General features: G+C 36.1%; 1 protein-coding gene across 4 annotated transcripts in view; it reads right to left on the reverse strand.

Annotated features, from left to right (window-relative positions):
- The window catches only part of RGS7 (regulator of G protein signaling 7), a 265,169-nt gene that overhangs the window by 134,756 nt on the left and 106,636 nt on the right, over positions 1-23,777 (reverse strand). For all 4 annotated transcript variants that reach the window (XM_032183705.1, XM_032183708.1, XM_032183707.1 and 1 more), the window contains exon 3: positions 20,213-20,309. In XM_032183705.1, the coding sequence (XP_032039596.1) occupies positions 20,213-20,309 (97 nt within the window). The remainder of the gene's footprint in view (positions 1-20,212; positions 20,310-23,777) is intronic.

A 23,777-nucleotide genomic window follows, 5' to 3' on the forward strand; every position in this document is an offset into this window, starting at 1 on the left:
TCTCCCCCCCCCCTTTTTTTTTTTCCTCCCTTTAGTTAAATTGTTTGGTTAATAATAATCTTTCCTTAATAATAATTATTATTATTATTTTCCCTTTAATTAAATTATTCTTATCTCAACCCGTGAGTTATTCTTTACTTTACTTCTGTCCCTGCTCATCTAAGGGTTGAGAGTGAGAGTGGTTGCGATGTTTAGCTGCCTAGCATGGTAAAACAACAAAAATCATATAGCTAATTCTTCCTCCTTTTCTGTATGCAGGTTGCCATTTTATTAACTGCAATAAGACTCTCCAAAGGTTTTGGTATTGCAAGATAACATGCTTCCTAGGTAACAATGCCCTTGAGCTATATATTATCTCACACTGACACATTTTCTTGTGTCTTACTGCTTAATTGTATCACTCTTTTTAAAATGTGTGTTCCTGGATTTTTTTTATTTTTTTTTTAAGGCAACATTTTGAGTCTTAATGTTTTACTCATTTTGATTCAAAACAGAGCCTTTGCTAGGAAGAAATGGAACCAGAGTTCACATCAACCAGTCCTCACTTTCCAGGCTCATTTTTAAATCTGTTTTCAGATACAGTACTAATCTCTAAAATTTGGATTCTACTTTGCACAACAGTTAGTGGCATTGCACTGTTTTGCCATGCTTTTGTAGCATTTCTTAAGCTAGTGAAGAGGAATATAAACTGAATGCTTGAGTAATGAAAAGAGATAACTTCTCTGTGTTGTGCCATAAACATATATTACCCTAAGCATCTGCCAGATATAAAGATCATGAAAAAAATACAACATTATAACAAATATAACAGAAGGATTGCCTACTCCTTCTGTGTACTTTAATTCCCGCATTTTTCAAAAAGCTCTATACACTTGGTCTGATGTATTACACAAACTCTTTTGGAAAAAAAAAAAAAAAAAAAAAAAAAGGCTCCTTGGCTTCTTTATTTTGCAGTTATGTATGGTTATTAAAGGACAGTTTGTGCCCTTTGATGCTAAACTCAACATTTAATAAACTCCTCAGCTGGAAACCGCAAAGAGCCTTGCAGATAAAGGGAAAAGGCCTTTGGAAATCCAAGGCGAAACCCCAGATCCTAATGGGTGCATCCACATTTTGTCAGATTCTAGACACAATTAATGAAGTCTCTTACACAGCCACATTGTGGGGTCTGTCTTTGATAGACGGTCCAGTGTCGGATGAAAGTAGTTTGTGGAGCTCTGCACTTCAGCAGGTGGCCACTCCACAAAGTACCCATTTGCCAGCCCCTAGCCCCCAGCCACAGCAGGAGAATATGCAGAGTGACTGCCTCCTTCTGCACAGCCTGACCTGTTGACAGGGTTGGGAGACTTTCTTCTGGGCTTTCTCTCACCTTGCTGGGTTCTGTCTCACTTTTTAATCAATTAATGTTTTCAAACAATTCACTGGCAATCATAAAAGCAGACTCCCAACAATGCTGACACACATACTTCATACATCAGTACGGAGGCAGTGCAGTGCTTTCATTAGATTCTAGATAAAAAAATACCCAGTTAAATCTGTACTGGTTTCATCACAGCTTTTCTTCATGTGAAAGGTATTTAAAATTCATGTGTATACTTATTTTTTAAATGAATCTATTCCTTCTGTTTGCACCATAATTGTAGTGTTCATTTCATGGGAGGAATACTAGTGTTGCATCTAGTCAGAGCAAAAGTGGAAACAATAATGTTCAGTAAAAATTCTTAATTTCAGACTAAAACAACCCATGCCCAGTAGAGGGAAAAAATATATTTAGGATTTATCTGTTTCTAGTTTTCTTTCCAAGTCAATACTTACTAGACATCAAAAGCATTTTTTTATCTTTAAATATTCTCAGCACAAAAAATGTTTTGACTTCCCAAAATAATAGAAAAGATAGTTCTATCATGTTTCTAATATTGATTCAAATCTTTATTACATCTGACATACAAGGCTATAATCTCTGTTTTGTTTGGCATATATGTTGATTTGAGCAGTTTCAGCCGACTGAGGACATCTGCAAATATAACAACGAATATATTCAATTTTTCTTTTTGCTACATATCCTGCCTATTTTCTTGGTTGTGATCTGTGCATTTTCCCTTTTCCTTTTTCTTTTTTATTATTTTTTATGATGGACATATTATGATTACTACAAAAACAAACAAACAAACAAACAAACATTTAAGTTCAGTGGTTCCCTTAATAAGCCCAAAAACTGAAGCCCACTTCAGTTTTTAAAACAAACCAATATCCTATTAAGATTGTAAATTATCATTCACGAATGGGTTATCTCTCTTGACTCCCTCTTTCTAATTCTCCCTTTCCAGACATTGGATAGATGACTTTAAAATTTGGGCTTCAATAGACAGGATGTCAATAAAATGCCAATGAAAATGTAGCCTGGGCAAAATTCTAGCAAGGCGTGTGAACAGTTTTGTTGCTGATTTTTGTGACAAAGTACCTTAATATTTGTGGGCACAGAGTACACCATGAAGAAAAGGAAGATGAGGAGGCCTGTTCAGCCATGCAGAACTTAACTTTTTCTCTGCACTTTTGCTCATCAGCTTGTTATTCAATCTTGCTGTAAATCAAGCACCATTGTAGAGAAGAGGCATTAGCAAAAACAGGAGCATAGTTTCAGGTTAATTCAAGAGTCATGATTAACAGGAAAGTCAGCCTCACACTTGTCTTCCTCCTAGCCCTTCCACATCTTTCACTACATCTATCTCCTCCTCAAGAGTCCATTCTTGAGTACAAATAGTAAAGATCACAGAATCACAGAATTTCTAGGTTGGAAGAGACCTCAAGATCATCGAGTCCAACCTCTGACCTAACACTAACAGTCCCCACTAAACCAAATTGCTAAGCTCTACATCTAAACGTCTTTTAAAGACACCCAGGGATGGTGACTCAACCACTTCCCTGGGCAGCCCATTCCAATGCCTCACAACCCTCTTGGAAAAGAAGTTCTTCCTAACATCCAACCTCAAACACCCCTGGAACAACTTTAGCCCATTCCCCCTTGCCCTGTCACCAGTCACATGGGAAAATAGACCAACCCCCACCTCACTACAGCCTCCTTTAATGTACTTATAAAGAGCGATAAGGTCGGCCCTGAGCCTCCTCTTCTCCAGGCTGAACAAGCCCAGCTCCCTCAGCCGCTCCTCACAGGACTTGTTCTCCAGGCCCCTCACCAGCTTCGTCGCCCTTCTCTGCACCCGCTCAAGCACCTCCATGTCCTTCTTGTAGCAAGGGGCCCAAAATTGAACACAGTACTCGAGGTGCGGCCTCACCAGAGCTGAGTACAGGGGGACGATCACCTCCCTAGCCCTGCTGGTCACACTGTTTCTGATACAAGCCAGGATGCCGTTGGCCTTCTTGGCCACCTGAGCACACTGCTGGCTCATATTCAGCCGACTATCCACCATCACTCCCAGGTCCTTCTCTGCCTGGCAGCTCTCCAACCATTCCTCTCCCAGCCTGTAGCTCTGCTTGGGGTTATTGTGCCAAGGGTGCAGGACCCGGCACTTGGCCTTGTTGAACTTCATGCAGTTGACCTCAGCCCATCGGTGCAGCCTATCCAGATCCTCCTGCAGAGCTTTCCTACCCTCAAGCAGATCGACACACGCACCTAACTTGGTGTCATCTGCAAACTTACTGAGGGTGCACTCGATGCCCTCGTCCAGATCATCGATGAAGATATTAAAGAGGACCGGCCCCAGCACCGAGCCCTGGGGAACACCACTAGTGACTGGCCTCCAACTGGACTTGACTCCATTTACCACGACTCTTTGGGCCCGGCTATCCAGCCAGTTTCTAACCCAACGAAGCGTGCGCCAGTCCAAGCCAAGAGCGGCCAGTTTCTTGAGGAGAATGCTGTGGGAGACAGTGTCAAAAGCCTTGCTGAAGTCAAGGTAGACCACATCCACAGCCTTTCCCTCGTCCACCCAGCGCGTCACTTTGTCATAGAAGGAGATCAGGTTCGTCAAGCAAGATCTGCCTTTCATAAACCCATGCTGACTGGGCCTGATCGCCTGCTTGCCCTGCAAGTGCTGCATGATGACTCTCAGGAGGATCTGCTCCATGAGCTTCCCTGGCACTGAGGTCAAACTGACAGGCCTGTAGTTTCCCGGGTCTGCCCTCCGGCCCTTCTTGTAGATGGGCGTCACATTTGCTAGCCGCCAGTCAACTGGGACCTCCCCCGATCGCCAGGACTGCTGATAAGTGATGGACAGTGGCTTGGCCAGCTCCTCTGCCAGTTCTCTCAGTACCCTGGGTGGATCCCATCCGGCCCCATCGACTTGTGCACATCCACCAACCAGTCATGGATACCAAGCAGGTATCCACCAAGCAGGTCACCAACCAGTTCATGGATAGTGAGGGCCACATCCTGCTCCCCATCCCCTTCCACCGGCTCAGGGTACTGGGTATCCAGAGAACAACCGGTATTGCCGCTAAAGACTGAGGCAAAGAAGGCATTGAGCACCTCCGCCTTTTCCTCATCTCTTGTAACTAAGTTTCCCCCCGCATCCAGTAAAGGATGGAGATTCTCCTTAGTCCTCCTTTTCGTGTTGATGTATTTATAGAAACGTTTTTTGTTATAGTTCCTATCTTGGCTTGACTAGTAACAAACTGAACACCAGACGTTGACATCTGAGTTTGACAGTGTGGGCTAAATAGCCAGGCTCTACAGGTGTGCTAAAACATACCACAGCCACTGAATTACAGATTTTATCTCACCTTTTAGAACAAAGGATCCAAGAGTATTTGGCAGAAAACCCTTAAACTGGGGGGCCACTTCTCAGAATAACAATTATTTTACTTAAAATAGATCTAACATATATAGGACTAAGTTGCTATTTCACTCTCTCACTTAAATATTGATTTTGATTTTTGTCCTGCTTTAAAAAAAATAGTAGGGAAATTTCCCCTTTCAAGCTTTTTCAGTTGACAACCAGTGACTTTTTGGCTGATTTTTTTTTTAGAATATTTTGTTTTAAAACATGAGCATGTGTGTAAATGGATAACAGTATGTATGCATTGGATTGTTTTCCAAAGCCACTTAAGGATATGGATCATTCCTACAGTCTAGTTAAGATTAATGAGATCAGTGCAGAGGATGAACACAAATAGTGTTTAAATGCATACCTTGTCCTGGATGACCGTAATTCAAATGGTCTAATCTATAATATCAAAGCCCTTCAAAACTCACATCACTGAAGAATTAAGGTGCACCTTCCCTACAAAATTTTGCTGCTCCCATAAGAAGCCATTTCTCATTCTATATTAAATAATTTATGTTCTCTGAGGAAGGTTTTGATTGATCAGTTAATAAATACTGTTCCCAAACAGATTTTGTTTTTAAACACATATAATAACTGATCAAAAAAATGAGTATCTTTAAGCAGTTTGGAGCCTTTACACTGGTAATGCCTAGCAATGCTTTTCCTTCCCTCATAAAAAAATTTAATTCTGACTTCCATCTTCCCAATTCACTTCTTGTTCAGGAATCTATTACAGTCTTTCCTTGTAACTAAGAGCTCATGAGGCCCTTCCCTTTCCTAAAATACAGGTGGTCTTCTGTTTCTTGGTTGGTGCTTTCCAGTTGCCATGCTAGTTTAAATTCATTACTCTTATCAATCTATCCTCTCACTACTAAAATACACTTACAAAATCTATTCAATGTTCGCTTTATTGTCAGCTTTTCTATTTCTCTAAAATAGGATACGTCTAGCTTTTAGCCTGCTATAATAGCATGTATTTCATTGCTCATCAACTGTTGTATAGTTTTTTTTCCACCTAATATACAATGTCAACTTAATGTCTCTGTGTAAAGTTCTTCAGACGCTTTTTATTTTTTTATTTCTATTTTACATACCATCATTGACAATTAGAAGTAACAGTCTTAAGCATCATCAAAAAGGGATAGTTATATCAGACTAAATCCAAAATCAATTATGCGACTGGTTGAATTAAACACAACACATCATCTCTCAAAATAAAAGGAGAGTTTTAATAATAAGGATTAGTTTATAGAACTCACTTATCCCATTGCAGAAGAATTTTCTGAGCAGTATGTTAAATCTCAGCTATGTCATATGAAATTTAGCAATGTGTACCATCAAACTCATGCATTTGTTGCCTTCACGCTGATCTGACAGAGCTCACGACAGCAGCTGCTGAAGGGTCCCTGCTCAGTATTTCAACAGCATATCACTTCTGCTTGCTGAAGCTGTGCTCATTGTCATTTGCACAACAGCTCAGTTTAAAGAGTTCTGACCAACTTGGTGGGGTTTTGTTTGTTGTATTTTTGTTTTGTTTTTACACAAAGTATGTTTTTAAGAGATAAGACAAGCTGCATTCTCCTACTTACTTTCAACAAATGTGCTAGAAGAGCAATTTGTTGCTATGACCAAATTTTAAGGCATTTCCTGGAACATTAACCTCAATCACTGGCCTTTAAGTAGTCCAGGGTTTGGGGACATCACATCTGCCAGCAGCTTCCATGTAAGCATGACAAAATCATGATTAGGTTCCCAAATCCAGCTCAATTAATGTGATGTTATTTGTAGCACAATCATATTTTCTACCTACTTCCAGCTCAGAGCAACCAGCCCAGAGAACAAGTAGAGCAGCTAGTGTCCATCTGTAAATATTGATCATTGCAACAAGTCTTTGTGGCTTGCCAATCGAGAATTGACGGTAATTTTTTACATGATCTATCAACAGTGAAAAAAAGGTAGGTAACATGCAAGTGTATTTCTGCAAAACAGCATTTGACCCCAGGCACAAAAAAACAAAAGAGATGAGTCACTCCTCCTCCACCTTTCATTAAAACATAATTTTGATCTGTTCTATTGAATAGATACCTTTATAAGTATGAACGAATTGATAAAATTGTTTTAAGACACCCACTTCTACAATTCAGATAGTAGGAACACAAGAATACTACTAACCCAGGAAACAAGTGAATAGAGAACAAAGGGAGAAGTTTTTTTCGCTCAGTACAGAAAGAAGGAGAACTCAGTTTGAAATTGTTATTTATGAAAGCAGTTAGAAAAAGGATAAGAGGATAAATGGGTGGGAAGAAAAAACAAAGGTGGAATTTATGTAAACAAACCATTAATAGGGAGGTTTGGCCCAGTGTCTTCTCTTTATTCATACAATATTTCCTGCTCTACAAATAAGTGAAGGAGTTTGGGCAACAACTGGGTATTTTATTGAGTACTTATTTTGTTTAAGATCTGTAAATCTTTCCTCCCATAATAAGTAAGCCTTTAACATACATTAAGATAGTCTTAAAAAGGTAAACACTATAGAAGTCTACAGGTCTGTAAAGTATTTTTACATTTTAGTTGTCCCATATTTGATATAAAAAGGTTAAATGGCAAAAATTCTGGCATCAGAAAAGCACCTGGGGTGCTGACATCCATAAGAACCCCATATGAACATGTTAATTTGTTATTTGGGTCTTCAGAGAAAGAAAAAATACAAAAAAATGATCTAACACTTCTAAATACTGCACAACTCTTCTCAGTATTTTCCACAAGCTTGCTGTATATTCTGACCCTAAACTGTGTAGCAACTTTAAACGGCTAATTACCACGTAGTATACCACAATTTAATGCATAAAAGGAGTATATTGCATGCATTGATGACTAAATTGAAATCCAAACAAATATATTAAAATACCTGAAATTCTGGTGGTTTGTGCATAAAAACTACACGTATAGCTGTTGTAGTACAAAAGATTACAGACCTTTCCTGTGACAAGCAAAAATATGTATCACACTTTAAGTGTGATACATACTACTCTTACTACGTAAGAGCAGGTGGTTTTTTTTGTTTGTTTTGTTTTTGTTTTGTTTTGTTTTAAACATCCTTCATAATATTCCTGGAAGGTCTGAGGTGTTTGAATTGTCTGTTGCGGACACCCCATAACTGGTGTTTTCTGTATGATAACAAATTCTCAGCAACTCAAATTCTTCTGATATTATATTATTCTAACAGTGAGATACTCATCAAATACCCATCAGTCTCACCTGCCTGCTCCTACACTCAAACACTACCTGGCCTCATAAACTACATTATGCTATGAAATGGGGTGGTGGTGGGTGAGGATTAATGCTTATTTTCTCTTCCCCTTGATTCTCTCTCTCACTCACACACTTTTTTTTTTCCACTGGAGTTCGACTCCCAATGTCGGCAATGTCCTTCCTGCCAGTAAGGGAGGACTGTAAGGAAGGACTTTCTTCCTGGAAGAATCCTGAGCTGCTGCTCCATTCCTTAAATGCCAAACTCACCAGCCTGCACCTTCTGACTTCCCAGGTACCCACTACAACAACTCTGCCCATTTTATAATGTGGTCTACTGTTTCAGTTCAGGGAGCATAGCAGGGAAGCTGCATGTACTGCGGTGATCTTCCCTAACAGGGAAATGAGAACACCAAGATCATTCTCACTGAGATCTTCCTGCTCTGAGAAATGGCAAAAACAGTCAAATGCTGTGTGGGAAACAAAATGGCAAGCCACACAGCAGAAACATTGGGCTTTGTGCCTTCAAAGCTGCCAGCATCCTCAGGTCTCAGGACTGCTCTATCTCTGGGGATGTGATCATGGAAAACAGAGCAATTCCTGCCTGTTTACACACTCTTTTTCAACGTCAAGGTTCACTCTCCAACTGCAACAACTAGAAACCAGATTTTTAAACAATAAATTCAAATTCTGACCTTTATGGCGAAGCTGGGGAATATCTTATAATGAGCTTTGCTTGCAGTGCTGTAAGAAACACTCATCACACATTTGGAAGCTCTTATCTCCTACTAACAAATTGTTCGTGATCTTATTATTCTATTTTTATTTTTTTTTTTAATAATTTGTGAATACAAATTAATACCTATGGTCCATTTATTTTCATAGTGACAGATTGCCAATCATACTAAGTTGCATGGAACTACCTTTATTTCCTGTGTGGGTGATTCTAATTTCATGTGTCTTACTTTTTGTCACGAACATAGCTGGTAGGAAATAATACTGGAATTTGCAAGAGTTTTTCAGTGCCAAAGGGGTGAGAACATTTTAGCTTTTCTTGAAGATAAAATTCTTTAAATGTTCAACTTTCAGTGTTTTCCAAAAAGAGAGGTTTTATTTTTATCTCAGTTTTGAAATATTAGTGATATTAGATAATAGTAATAATAAATTAAAAGCTAAAAATATATCAATTTACAGTCCAGATTTGATTTTAGTTTCAGTCCAAGCAATCCAGATACACAAGAGCTACCAGTAAAACAAAGTCAGACTTGGAGCAGCTTTCTTGCAATGATATGGGGGTCATCAATTGACATGCTGCTAACAAAAAAATGCTAACGTTATGGTGACATCTGTTATTACATAGTGCACATAATAACAGCACCATGCAAAACTAGTTTGTGGACATCTTTTTGTTTCAGCAGTGATATAGAGATACAAAAAATTACAACTATTAAAATTTATTCCTTGCTGCCCTTTGGAAAAGACAAGTTTGCACTCTTCTGATGCAACCACAATGATAGTGCTCTTCCTCATGGCTGAAAACAGTAGTAGGAGCTAAATCACAGGTCACATTGTAAACTCTGGTAACGTGATTTCTTGCTTAAGGGACATATTCTACAGGGAATAATTCTAAGTAGTTTGATTTTATAATTACTTGCCAAATATATATTTATCTGGCTATAGAAATGGCAGCTTGAAATCCGCCAATGTATCACCACTTTCTCTTTGCATGCAGTTCATTTAAGTATTTCAAATCACTTGAAAATAGTAGACATAAAGATAGTAAGATACAATTTCCTATATTGAAATTGAAAGACTGAGGCAGAAATAAATTATGTATCTTGTGAAGTCATAAAGTAAGTCAATGTTGTCATAGATGTCATTTAAGAGCAATAGAAAACAACGACCCCAGACACATTTGTATCATCTTAAAAAGAGGATGAGTACTTAACAAAAGCATATGTTAACACTGTATTACAACTAGCAGGATACCTTTAAAGAATTTAAAGAATTTATTTGTATCTGTAGAAGCCATACATATCAAATGCCTATGTTGCTTCCTAGAGATACATAATAAATATACACCAGTCTACCAAAAACATGCTACCAGACAACAAAGCACATAAATTGCATAACTTATCTACATTAATTACAAATTTTGATGTTTTTCAGTGTACTCCCTCATATAATTGTATTAATATGTATTGAATCTATTTATAAACCAATTACAGTACTTAAGTAACTACATGCTTTTACATAGATGTTCTTTGTAACTTTTCTGCTCAACTCTAATTGGCCACGTATTCAAGACCCAAAACTATTAATGTACTTCTAGCTTTAGGGTAACATTAAAACCATATGAAATAACAGTTACAAACCCTAAGTGCTACTGCAAAGTTTTTTTGTTGTTGTTGTTTTGTTTTGTTTTTTATTTGTTTGTTTGTTTGTTTGTTTGTTTTGGCAGGACAATGGATAGTTCTCAAACTTGAGACTTCTGACCTTAAAAGAATCAGACTGCATTTTTATTCTATTTGTCTCTAAGTGGATGTGCATTTCTGGGATAGTTTCCAGAGAATATTTATCAAGTGCATTCTGTAACCAAATTCACATTCTGGTAAAACCACTAGTAACGTTCAATTTCATGCTGGGACTTCGTTTGTCTGCAGCTATACTATTCCTCTCCTCATTCTTAACATAAGCAACAACTTTCCCTCCTGTCTGAGAAATCAATGACAGCAAACACAGCATCAGCACTTCCTTATAGAAAATAATTCTTTCCTGTGTACACCAAAATTGCTTTGTGAAAAAAAAAATCCAGTGTGATTTAAGCAAACAGTTTTGTTGTCATAGAAGTACCTCATACACTGACAACTAGTACACTTTGCTTTGCTTACTATTTAAAACAATTACTTCAAATACAGGTGCCTGAAAACTCTCCCTGATCTTTATTTCCCTAATTATAATCATTGCCATGTAACATATATAGTACTTCTTTCTAAGAGATTTCAAAGAGTTATCCATGAAGAAAAAATATTTTCATAGAGCCCTTCAATATATTTCTGAAGTCACTCTTCCTTAGACATATTCTAATCTTGTTTTCCTACAGGGCTTTGATTATGGACATAGACTTCAGTGAGCCTGTATTATTAATCACTTCTACAGATGCTTCTATTAGCTTAAAAGTCTGTTTGTTTTTAAGCTCATATATAATGCACCACTTCCATTGGCAAATACATATGGTATACATATGCATGCCATATATGCTCATGTGTATATGCGAGGGGTGGGGGACAAGGAGACATTTTCTGGGCACAATTTCCGTGAATGTTACATGCCCAGTATACAGAAACAGGATGTCAAGAGATAGAAAGGTAGGTAAATTTTTGGCCATAATGAAGTTTCCCCAAACTCCTCTCAGAAGTACTCTGACTTCAAAGATGCAATCCCATTCCACACACACACACAAAAGAGGACAAGATTTCACATGCAAAGAGGCTAGGAAGAAAAAGGTGCAAGAAAGGGAGGGAATAATTTTCATGACCAAACAACGTAGTAGGAAAAGTTAGGAACAAATTTTTATCTATGATCAACAAGCCCCAGAGCTATTTCTCTAGAAGCATGCTGAGCTGTATGCTTCTAAAGCTGTATGTAAGGCTTTATACAGCATTTGGGAAGCAGGGAATCATCGAATTCAAACTGTGCACTTCATGTGGACAAACAACAAATAAAAGATTAATGTTCACATCTCACAATAAAAGAACAATTATTAAGATTTTTTGCCCATAAATGCATGAGTTTTAGACTTATTTATTTTGAAAATATTTATGAAAATAAACTTTTCATATTTACTGACTTCAAGAGAACTGACATTTATGATGACTGTTTTGTACAGATTACTTTAAAAGACTTTTCAATGGGTTTTCAGTATATTTCAGATTCCTAGAACGCTTTTGCAAAATTATTTCAGACTTCCATTACTATATTTTCAACTTTTCACTAATGCTCACAATGGCAATCACCACCAAATTGAAATGTAAACGTGAGTACTTTTTTTCTTGGTTACGGGGGAACATTAACCAACAATAGTCTGTTGTTCTGTTTAAAATAACCAATGAACATAGTCTCTCATGTTGAAAAAGTTTGATATCTGGTAGTGATTTATCATTGATATTAGCAGATGCTTTATTTAAAATGAAAACAGGGAGCAAAATTGATCATTAAGGTTATTAAACAGTTCTCCACTTCTTTCATTCACTTCTCATTGAAAGCAAATATGAACATTCATCTCTTTTATTTGATCAGAGCCTACCCCGGTGTGCCACATGGCCATTCTGAGCTTCACAACTAAAGTACTGACTTTTATTAAAAAACAAACAAACAAACAAACAAACAAACAAACAAAAACTTTTGCCAAGTTTTAAGCAGCTTAAGAGCCCCTTTTACTGGCCATATTTACAGTCCCAGTGATGTATGTGACCAAGACAGACAGGCAAACAAACAGGAACTGGAGGAACTGTGAGATGAATCTATGTAGACAGCACTCAAATATGTGTTCTGGTTTTCTGAAATGGTAAAGCATAAGAAACACCACTCATTCATCAGTTATTATCTCAATACTCTGAAATGACTCTATGTCCAATCTTATGACACCACTGAGTCAAGTTCTTCTATTACTCCTTCTGCTAAAAATCATGAACAAGATTCAATGAACAAGAGAACAAACCTATCAATGAACGAGAACAATCCTGAAACATATCAACCCCATAAAGACTATGAACATTTGAATGCAAATCTGTAACTTTTTGACAAAATGATGGATGAAAACAACGTACAAGAATGACTGGTGTTTTAACTTCAAATCAACTACTTGTTTGGGGATAGAGGATTATTCACTTTTATTCTCAAAAGTTCTGATTTGAAAGGTGAAATTGTAAAGATGGCAAGTCCCCACTCATGTCTGCCCTTCTGAACCTGCACAAGAGGGAATGAGCCATCTTCTGCCATTCCTGTACTGACAAGAGATCTTTTTTTCAACAAACCTTTTACTAAGACTGAACTTGATCAAGACAGCCAGCTTGCTGCCTTAATACTGCTTGCAATATTCTGTTTGCAAATAAAAATGAGCTGATGTAGCATAGAGTACCCAGCAATGACTCTACTGTTAAATTATACAAGTAGGAGAGTGCAGGAAAAGGATTAGTGTGATGAAGGAACAGAGAGAAAAAGAAAGTGGGAACCTCTCACCAACCCAGCACTGGAGACTCAATGAAGGGGGAAAAACGTCCATAAAATCAAGGGCTTAGGATAAGGGAATCCTAGTTTCTCTCACATAGTTAATTTATTCTGGATAAGATATAAAATATGGAAATTCCCAAATCCTTGTATTTACCTATAATTCAACATTACTTTGCTTCAAAGATACCAGGTGATTGAGGTTTTTGTTTTGTTTGTTTGTTTTAATTTTTTGTTTGTTTGTTTGTTTGTTTTTCCCCGTCAATCCAAGTAGTAGAGCTTTCTGTTTCATCTTTTCAGTTAGGTAATCTTTGGTACTAAATTGGATAAACCTATCAACTCATTTCACATGCAGCACTGAACAGTCATCAGATGCTAACAACTCATTACTCAGCTGGGTAAGATCAAAACTAATGACAGATGAAACACTCACTTTCTTGTTATTAGTCCCCTGAGTCATTCAGTTCCCCCTGTACTGCACTTTATTTTTTGCCACCTGCCTCTATATAACAAGCAATACTGTTGCTGCAGGCAGCTCCAGTGATTCATACCAGGGGCTCACCCACCTATGATTTGTGGGTGAGATGAGCTACCATGACACTGGTATCTCTCTGGTATTCTGGGATCTCTCTCACTACTTCTGACCAGACTATTGAGACTGCCAGCTTGCTTTTGGGTCGAGCAGGGTTTAAACACATTAATCCTTTGTTTTAACCAACCATAATATAATGCTAAAATAAAGACTGGAAATGAATGATTACGTGAATAGATTTGCTAATCTCAATGCAACCTCTCATTATCTTAACAATTTCCCAGATAGAAAAGAAAAAAGCATTTCCTAAGATAAGGAAAAATGGTGAATAAAAACGATGGCAAGAAACTTTCTAAAAATCGGAAAACGCGGTATCTATAGGGAATAGGAATGAGAAATCTAGAAATCAGAAAAAAAAATAAAGACTTCACATGGAGTATATTTTCCTGGGAAAAGTAAATGAACCTTTTCACCTCCCCTTTGATTAAGATGCTATAAACCTTCATTCTACTGATCTCCTTCTCTTATCATTGTTGGTTGAAGCTGTGACTACTTTCTAAAAGTATTGAGCCACAGAACAGAAGCAGCCAGGAACAACATACTTTCCTTAGCTACTTTTTATCATCTCTGGGTGTATTCTGTAATTGAACTTACATTTCTCTTATATCTTTCTCCTCCTTCAACAAAAGCATTAAACTATTTCCCTTGTGTACATTTACACCCCACTCAACGGGCACATTCTCCACAGACTTTATTCAGTTTTTTCCCCCATCACGTTCATCAGCAAGCACATCCAAGTAACGTCCATTTTAAAATCCTATAAAGCATCACACTGGTTATCTATAACAACCATATGATACTAATCTGTCACTATATTTATCTCAACAAAATATCCACATTCTAATTAGTTTATGAAGCTTTTGGTACTAATACTGATTAATCCACCCACCCTGAAAAGACCCCCAAAACAAATGCTCAACTACTGCACTGCTTTATCCATAATCTCTGAATGCTTCTTTCTACTCAAAAGTAAACAACAAAACTTTGGCATTTACTTGCTATCTCTTCTTTGTAAAAATAAAGATGATATTTTAGAGCTCCTTCTAATCCCTATGATTCATATGTCAGACTCCCTACATTCATCATTTCAAGCAAGTTTTTTTATCCATTTCCAGGCCTAATGGAGAACCATGTCCCTGGAAAATTGCCTTATTTTTATTCCTAATGCTCTAATCAGTATTAGTAAAGAATGCACACGGCAATCTTCATGCAATTATTATTGTTGAATGGCAAGATGTCTATATAAACTATTTTCTTCACTCCTCCAAAACATTTTAAAACCATGGAGACAACAACAGCAAGCCCTTCGTTTGTTCATCAAAATGCATAATCACACAGAAAGAGCAAATTCTCCTGCTTATTTTTTCTCCTTGGAGCCTTTAAAGTTTCAAATCAAAGCCACAATATATATCTGATAAATAACTATGACTCTACCTACAAGAGACTACAAACTGTAGAATTACAGGGCATCCCGCATTATTGTAGTGTAGCTAGCTATCAAGTACTGTTTCAAATATGTGCCTTCTGAACATTGAGTTCCCATGACTGTGGTCATCAGTGTTAACAGCAGAAAATTACCTAGATCCACAGACATTGATAAATAGAATTTTACCCCAAGAACCACATGGAAACAACTTTGGTGTCAACTTCAAGCCCGGGTATAGATAGGTATGCCAGACATGTAGCAATGTGCTCAAGGCTACCAAGAAAACTGACTCAGCCCCTCCCTCAAGAGACTATTGTACAACCAATTCAGTTCAGTTCAGAGATAGTTCTGACTCTTTCATACACTTGTATAACAAAAAAAACAAAAAACAAAAAACAAAAACAAACAAACAAAAAAACACTGTACAGCTCACCAGTTTTAAGTTTAAATAACACTATACAAAATACTTTATGGAGTAAACAACCTCCATACAAACTTTTAGTTTACATTGCCAACTTCTATCATGCACCATCATTTTATACTGGACTCATTCTGAACTTATGCAGAAGAGCAGTACTCAGCCTACAGCATCCTAACTGTGCACTTGGAAATCAGTGAAGTTCTTCTAGTTTCTTCAAGCCAATATTAAAGTAGGATTCTATAGTAGCCTTAGTAGCTAACAAATCTTATCTTAAAATTGATTATTTTAATAACCCCATTGTCACTAAACTCCTCGTTAATGTTATGAACTTACATACTGGCTAGTGAAAGACTACATCAAAGCATAGAGATAATCCATTCTCTGCTAGACATTCCAAAGAATTGGACCAAGCATTTGAGAAAACCTATTATCTGCACTGTGTTGCAAAATAAAAATAAAACGGCTTCTTTAAAATTATACTGACTGGTCTTTCCATCACCTCATATATGAAACACTCCCTCTAATTTATTCATTAGCACTGCTGAATGCAACCTGTCTCTAAGAAGATGTACACAGGTGCTTCACTGAATTCTGATTTTGCTATCAGTTATTGTTGAATCTTCTTTTTTCACAGTCTCTTCTTCAATTCTCATCATGGTCTATGTTCTACACTTTTGATGATCAAGATGATCAAGAGACCCAGTAGCTAGTAAAAAAAAAAATCAGTAAAATGACCCAGACACAACAAATAATGCATATAGAAGTTTGGGAGCACGTTTCATAGAGGAATATTGGTCTACAATTGAAAGCCTGCTTCTGTTTTCTCAGAAACATTCGCTATACAGAATGCAATGAGAAAATGAACATGAAAATGCTCAAAGACAAAGTCAGTGGCTATGGATTTTCACACTCAATAATGTGAATGGTCATAAGCATATTATATTTTTCATCATAAAAATAGATTATTCCACTCTCAAAGAAGCTGTTACTTGAACGATAGCTTACACCATAGCATTGTATATGTTTAAGCAGACAGTTAACATTGTCTGCAACGTTATTTGTCTGCATAAAGCAATTTCCAGCAGAATTCCCATTAAAAGTGATCAGTGTAGGACTTAAAGTACAACCTAGCAAATCTGTTTTCAGACAGTTGTGTACTAGGGTGCATGGTATATTAGTCTGTTTTCTACAATGCTCCTCAAGCATATTCATTTACTTGCTGCATCTAGGTTGAGCCTAGTTGCAAATAACATTGTGGATGACTCAGCCTGAGGTGAACCATCATTACAAAGACCATCTGCTATAGCATGTTGTCAGATTTCTCTGTTCAAAGACCTAACTGAACTTATCCTCACAAGCAGTAGCTGGATGAGGTAGTTCAACAAGACTCTATAAGGGCTAGAATCTATTATAAAAACACTTTTGGCCAAAATCATACCAGGCATACAGCATACTGTTACAATGGCCCCAGAAGGCAGTTAATGTCAGATTTAATTAATACAGACCTATAAGGAAAACACAACATATATTATTTGCTTGGACTAATTTTAAAAAATAAATATATTAATAGCTGGCCATGTAGACTGTAGAATATCTGTTCTGTGAATTACACATATTTTGGTGTAAAACAAGCTTTGAATGCAATCACAGAATCACAGAATGGTTGAGGTTGGAAGGTACCTCTGGAGATCATCTAATCCAGCTCAAGCAGGCCCATATAGAGCAGAGTACATTGCACAGGACCATGCCCAGGTAGGTTGAAAATATCTCTAGAGAAGGAGACTCCATAACCTCTCTGGGCAATTTGTCACCCATATGGCATAGATGAAACCATTACTTCATCAACCCAAGAAGCTACAGTGCAGAATAATTCTGAGGCATTTCATATTTACACCCTTGTTTTCAGAGATTTATATTTTGGCATACATGACATATTGGAGACCTGTCCAGGATTGCTTTTTTTTGTCATTATCCATTTCACCTCCTAGATGCAGTTCACTGGAATGCTGTTATCCAAATTAGTCTGCAATATACCAGTCCTTTAAATTTACACCTCAGATAAATTTGCTGCTTAGTCAATCTGATACACTACTGAATGTAGATAAAAATGTGAATAATAATTCCCACATATCTACGGGTTTGCATTCTTCTTCATCAAATAGCTTGCAAACTCATACCAAGCATATTTTTTTCAGGCAACCTCAACTGAATTATTTCTTTTTGAAAGATTTCAATAAATAAATTGAATAAAAATGGTTTATTTGAATTTAAGCAGCTTGCACACACTTGTGAACAAATGCACCAAACATCAACGTTAAGCAATGTATTTGCTCTCTATAAATACATGAAATATAAAGCAATATAATTCATCCTTTTCAAAATTTCATGAGTTGAAATTATCTTTTTTTTTTTTTTTTTGTATATGTGTATGTTCTTCTGAAGCACAATAATGTGTATTACCTATAGAGGATTATCTGTATTTGAAATATTTCTCTGTGTAGATATTTTACTTTTAAAACCACTTAAGGAATGACTCAATAAATTAGATAATATAATTACATCATCCTATTTATTATAATCACAACATTATATTAAAAGGTCAAATTCAGATACCCCGGACTGATTTTGCTAATACATTCATCCTTAAATAGACATGGTCACTAATTCTGCGTTAAAGAGTGTCTGCTGTCTCAACTAGTCTTCCACCTGTTGTTTTCAGAAGCAATGCTATGATATACAAGTAAACAAAAATAAAAATACCTCTCCTACTTTTAGTATGGCATAATCACAATGCTAGCCCATAAGAATTTAAGCCTACAGACTTATGGATGTCCTTAATTCTAAGTTGTTTAAAGGGCTCTAACAGGTATTATCCAATGCATAAACAAAAGCATGTTTTGCAGGGAACGTGACTTAACTGTAGCACACCTACCCATTTTTTTTTCTTTCCACAAACAAACAGTTGCGAAGTTCCAGTTTTTATGGGACAGTTTTCTGTGCTGCTGTCTGCATGTATATACACATATATACCTGTATATATATATATGACCATATAGACATACGTATATCTTTTTTTGTTTTGTTTTAACTGAAGAAAAGTAAATATTAATGGAACTCAAATGACAGCTGTGCTTTTCTGGTGGTGAAGTAGAAAACCTCAAAAGGGAAAAAATGAGTTACTATGCTTTTTCTTCCCTGCAGCTGATAAAATGAATACTTCCGATTATTTACAGAAATCGTTGTATCAGTGGATGCTATGAATGTATCAGTGAATTCTTGAACAACATTAAAAAGTATGATGTCTGTTTTAGTAAAAAATAAAATAATAAATTAGAAAAAAAAATAAAATTATATCTCCTGATAGACAAATTATGGTACTCTAACTTGAATTCAATAGCACAGAAGATAAGGCACAGAAAAATAACATGGATCATTTAATGGGATATCATGCAGTACTAACTTATGGGAAATAAAGGTCCATTCTTCAGAACCTAGTTTTTGTACAAGCAGTTTTTAAAACCATGAAGAAGTTTTGTTCACTCTTAAGACCTTTCCTTCTTTGTACTAGACTAAATCACTAGCAAAAATATTCCAAAGGTTTAAAATTATAGAACTACACTTCTTACTCTGTAGAGCTTTTGCAAAAGCTTTTGTAAATATTTTCTATGCAAGGATTACCTTTTCCATTTCAATAACTGCAACTGGTTACAGAGCTCACCACAGTAGGGAAAAAGTATGTTCAACAATGGCATCTATCTCAAAGGAATTCCATAGTCATTGGTAGCATAAAAGGAGGTGCATTCGCACATACATAAATGAAGAAATGTATACAGATGTTTGTAAACAAACAAAGAAAAGATAGTTACTAGTTAATTAAAAAATAAATTGACAGATTTTTGTGCATATGACAATACTGATTTGGATTAACTACAAAGTTTACAGATGTTTTGCGAGTCATCATAGACAACTAATTCTTATCCTCCTGCATACAGGCAGCCCAAGCCCACAAAAGCAGATCATAAGCTTTGTATGAAATATATACAGCCTGAAGTCAGTATCAGTTGCACAGTGCTGTGATGATTTTCTTTTTGTGCTGTTGCTGGCTCAGTTCTTACCTTGATACACTGGCCTATACTCTAAACTCTCTATACTTGCCATAAAAACATGTTAAAAATCAGATCGTCAATGCAGAAAAACTGCAGTAAAAATAAAGCCAGCTTCAGATAATTGACTTTCTGCTATAAATTAAGTAGAACTCAAATGACTTCACAAGTCTACTGGTAAAATCATCTCTATAAGGGCACATTCCAACATGAAACATATACACATTTTCTATTATTAAAGTACTGAAAAGACAGTCAATGTCTCCCCCACACCAGGTGACTATGAATAGCACTCAGAGTATCACCGTATTTCACATAGCACTCAGTTAAATACTGGTCGTTTGAGTATCCTCTTATATAACGTAGAGCGGGAACTTCAAATAATATCACATTCACTTTGACTCTTACCAGAAAAGACACTGGGGATCTTGGAAAGAAAACTTTTGACTGTACGAATAGGAATCCCATTTTTCTCATCTTGCATGCGGGCTATGACGTCTTCCATCTGAAAACAGAAATAAAAAAAAAAAAAAGAAGAAAGAACAAAGAAATCCAGAATTATTACCTGAAAGTACTCCTCTAAGAAATCCTAGATCAATCTTTCAAAATGGTCTATTAATACTTTTTTTAGTTTACAATTTATAGCTTATATTTTTATTGAACAAGATAAAATATTGGAAGTACTTTAGTATAGACGATAATAAATTAATGTATGCCCTCAAACTCTTTTGAAGCGGAGATACCAAGGAAGAAGACATATAGTTAAAATATTTAAAAGTAGTCAAATACCATTGCTGGATACAGAACTTCATGTTCGATTGCATAACTGGTACTGTACCTAATAGAATAAACTCATTCAGCCTTCCATGGTACTGACACAGCTGTCAAAAAGACTTATAAAACAAAAATAGAGCTTTTAAGTTCAAAGTAAAAATTCCCTATTTTCTTTTGAGAAGAGGAAAAATTTACATCCTGATACAATTTTGCATCCCTGAAGACAGCAAGGCCAGAAACTTTTTGTTTGTTTTTATAGGTAATGGAGTGGATACAAATTCAGTTTTAATCACTTTGCTGTATTTTTTTTTCCATATTTTCCACACGCAATAACTGATTTTTTTCTAACTCAATTTTATAGGATAATTTGGCCCATGTATTTTGTATTTTCAACTCAACACAAAAATCTGCTTTGATGTGAACTATGAACAAACCCCTTTGTTGGAAAACACAAAGAATATTAGAGTCATTGGCCAACAATGCTAGTTTTATTCTTGCATATTTCATAATTTAAGTTTACGTATGAAATACCTTCCACCTTTCTTCCCCTTCTTTCTTTGAATACCTAGCCTCTAAAAAGATAAAATAATATTCCGGTAAAATCAATTACAATTATCCTTCTTCCTTCCTTAAATTACCAACATACTCCATATGAAAAATAGGTTTCTGCATGACTGAGCATTTCATATTATTAGTCAAATCTTTAAAAAAACATGGTCTCTTAACTCTGTTTCACAGTAAGTTCCTAAAAAAAAAAAAAAAAAAAAAAAATTTAAATGTTTGTGGATGGGTGATGTTGAGACAAAAACATACCAAATGACTCAAATCAGTAAGCAGCAAATCAGCATTATTAGCAGCTGTGAATTAATTTGCCCAATGGGGGTGTTGTACAGATTCAGGGAAGAGAGAGTGAACTGGGGTCACAAGCAACTTAGGAAAAAAGAACAAAAATCTATACCAAGAATGAAAACAAAATCAATAAATTCCACTGCTCATGGAAAACCTGTTTATAAAGAAAGTGTCTGGAGGTTCATATACGCCATCAACTAGCAGATCACACATTAACAACCCAAAGAACACAAATCCATTGGACTAGTCTGAAATAAAAAGTACCCAAAAGAAGCAGACGTTAGTGTAGCATAGAGCAAGATGTTGAAGACTGAGTCTATTCCTCTCAATTAAAGAATATAGAAATGTAACTCCAAAGAAAGGCAGCAATGTTCTTTGTAATCATTAATCAAATACTAAATCACTTCATGACTTTCATCTGATGTGGAATTTAATTATTTAAATAAAAAAGGCTAGCAATAATGTTCTGAAGAAACTGTCAAGTAGACAAACTGTTGTCTGCAAAATGGAATCTGTCCCTACATTTATTATCCATACAATAAGTGAAAGCTTGTTTCAACTCTTTCTATATCCAGTTGGTAAACTGTTTTAATGAGCTCCTAAATGAAAAAGAAGTCACTCAAATTCAGGTTAGTATCTTTGCTTTAAGCAATAACGTAAAACTATACCCATAGGTGTATGGGTGTTCTATGGAAATGAACAGAAGTAAATTCAATGATAAATTCTTCATATGCAGTGTAAACTTAGAGGAATATTGCTAGAACTGCAGGCTAAATAATAATATATGCTACAGTGGGCAATATAAGGCAACATGATAAAGATACATTTGCATTATAAGAAGTACTCCTACAATTGTAGGACTCAGTCCTGGAACATAACATTCCAGGAACTGATATGCAGTAACTACTTTCTCAGGAATGGTGCAAGAGTGCAAAACATTCAATGCTTAGCATTCCTCATGCTATCAGTAGTCGATCTTCTGAGGGTATATAGAATAAATTCCTAACTGACATTCACATATACTTTCCTGAACTTGCTTCATGGACAGGATTTAAACTTTGTAACACTTGATTAACCAAGGGTGATCTAGGATGGGTGTACTGTAAAATTACACAATCCCCTGCATTTCCAGCTCAGAATATCATTCCATGTCAACAGGGAATACCCTTAGTGCAAAAGGCAGCTCACACTCCACACATCATTGTTGTCAACTGCCTGGTTAATTCAGTGTACAAAGATTACTGCATAATGAGTGGAAATGATCTGAAACAAGATATAACACAACACAACACACGAATCCTAATTAGTTATTATTGACCTGGAATTTTTTCTTGTCTGTGAGTCAAATTACAAAGTTCTTATATGTCTTGTCCCTTTTCCACCAGAAACATTAAAAGGTCATTTGAGGTTTATGATCTTCTTAAATCTTAAAAAATACGAAAATATAATTTAAAAAAAAAAAAAAAAAAGCTTCAATTAAAGATTCAAAAACATCTAATCCAGCATGTGCACATCCACCATTTAAATTCAATTACATGCAGTCCATAAGAAAAAACATGTATATTTGGCTGATTTAAATGCAGCAAATGTATGATCACTTGCACAGAAAAACATGTCCTCCTGTAATTATATTTGGGAAGCAGCACTCAAGGCTGCCATTCATCAACAGTGACCTAAGACAATGAAAAGGGCAGAATAGTCCAATTAGGATGATAAAAGAAAATCTTCATCTAATTTTGCTTAAGAAGCCTAATCTGGGAAACACAAGCTTCTTCCTAATACAGTAATTTTCAGTCTTGATGGATCATTGCTTGCATGCGAGTTACTCAAAAGTGAAACTTAAGCAGCCTCATTACACCTTATAAGGCTTTCCCAGTCATATGCTTACCTGGCTAAACTTGACTGCCTTTGACCACGCAATGTTGTGGTTCTTTTTCTAGCCCTAAGCCTTCTCGGAGAACTCAAAGATAACAAGTGCACAAACAGTTGCCTCCTGATCTCTCTGCAAACAAAGCTAAATGCACAAGAAAAGGAAGCTTCTTACTACTCCTCGGTCATCATTACAGAATTAATAGAGAAAGCATACCTAGAAAGTAGTTCACAATGCAGAAAAGATTCTACATTCTACAGGAGCTTTTCTAAATAACTGTATTAAATAACTGTATACATCAAAAAATGTGCTTTTTTTTTTTTTTTTTTTTTTTTTTTTTTTTTTTTTTACCAGTGAGCCTAGTAAAAACCTTCTAAACCTAGTAAAAAGCCTTCTAAACCTGGCAAAACTCACTTTCTGTTGCACAGGCAACTCAGATCAAATTTAAAACACAATATTAATATTAATATTAATATTTAA

Source organism: Aythya fuligula, chromosome 3 (genome assembly GCF_009819795.1).
Source record: "Aythya fuligula isolate bAytFul2 chromosome 3, bAytFul2.pri, whole genome shotgun sequence".
Classification (NCBI taxonomy): Eukaryota; Metazoa; Chordata; class Aves; order Anseriformes; family Anatidae; genus Aythya; species Aythya fuligula.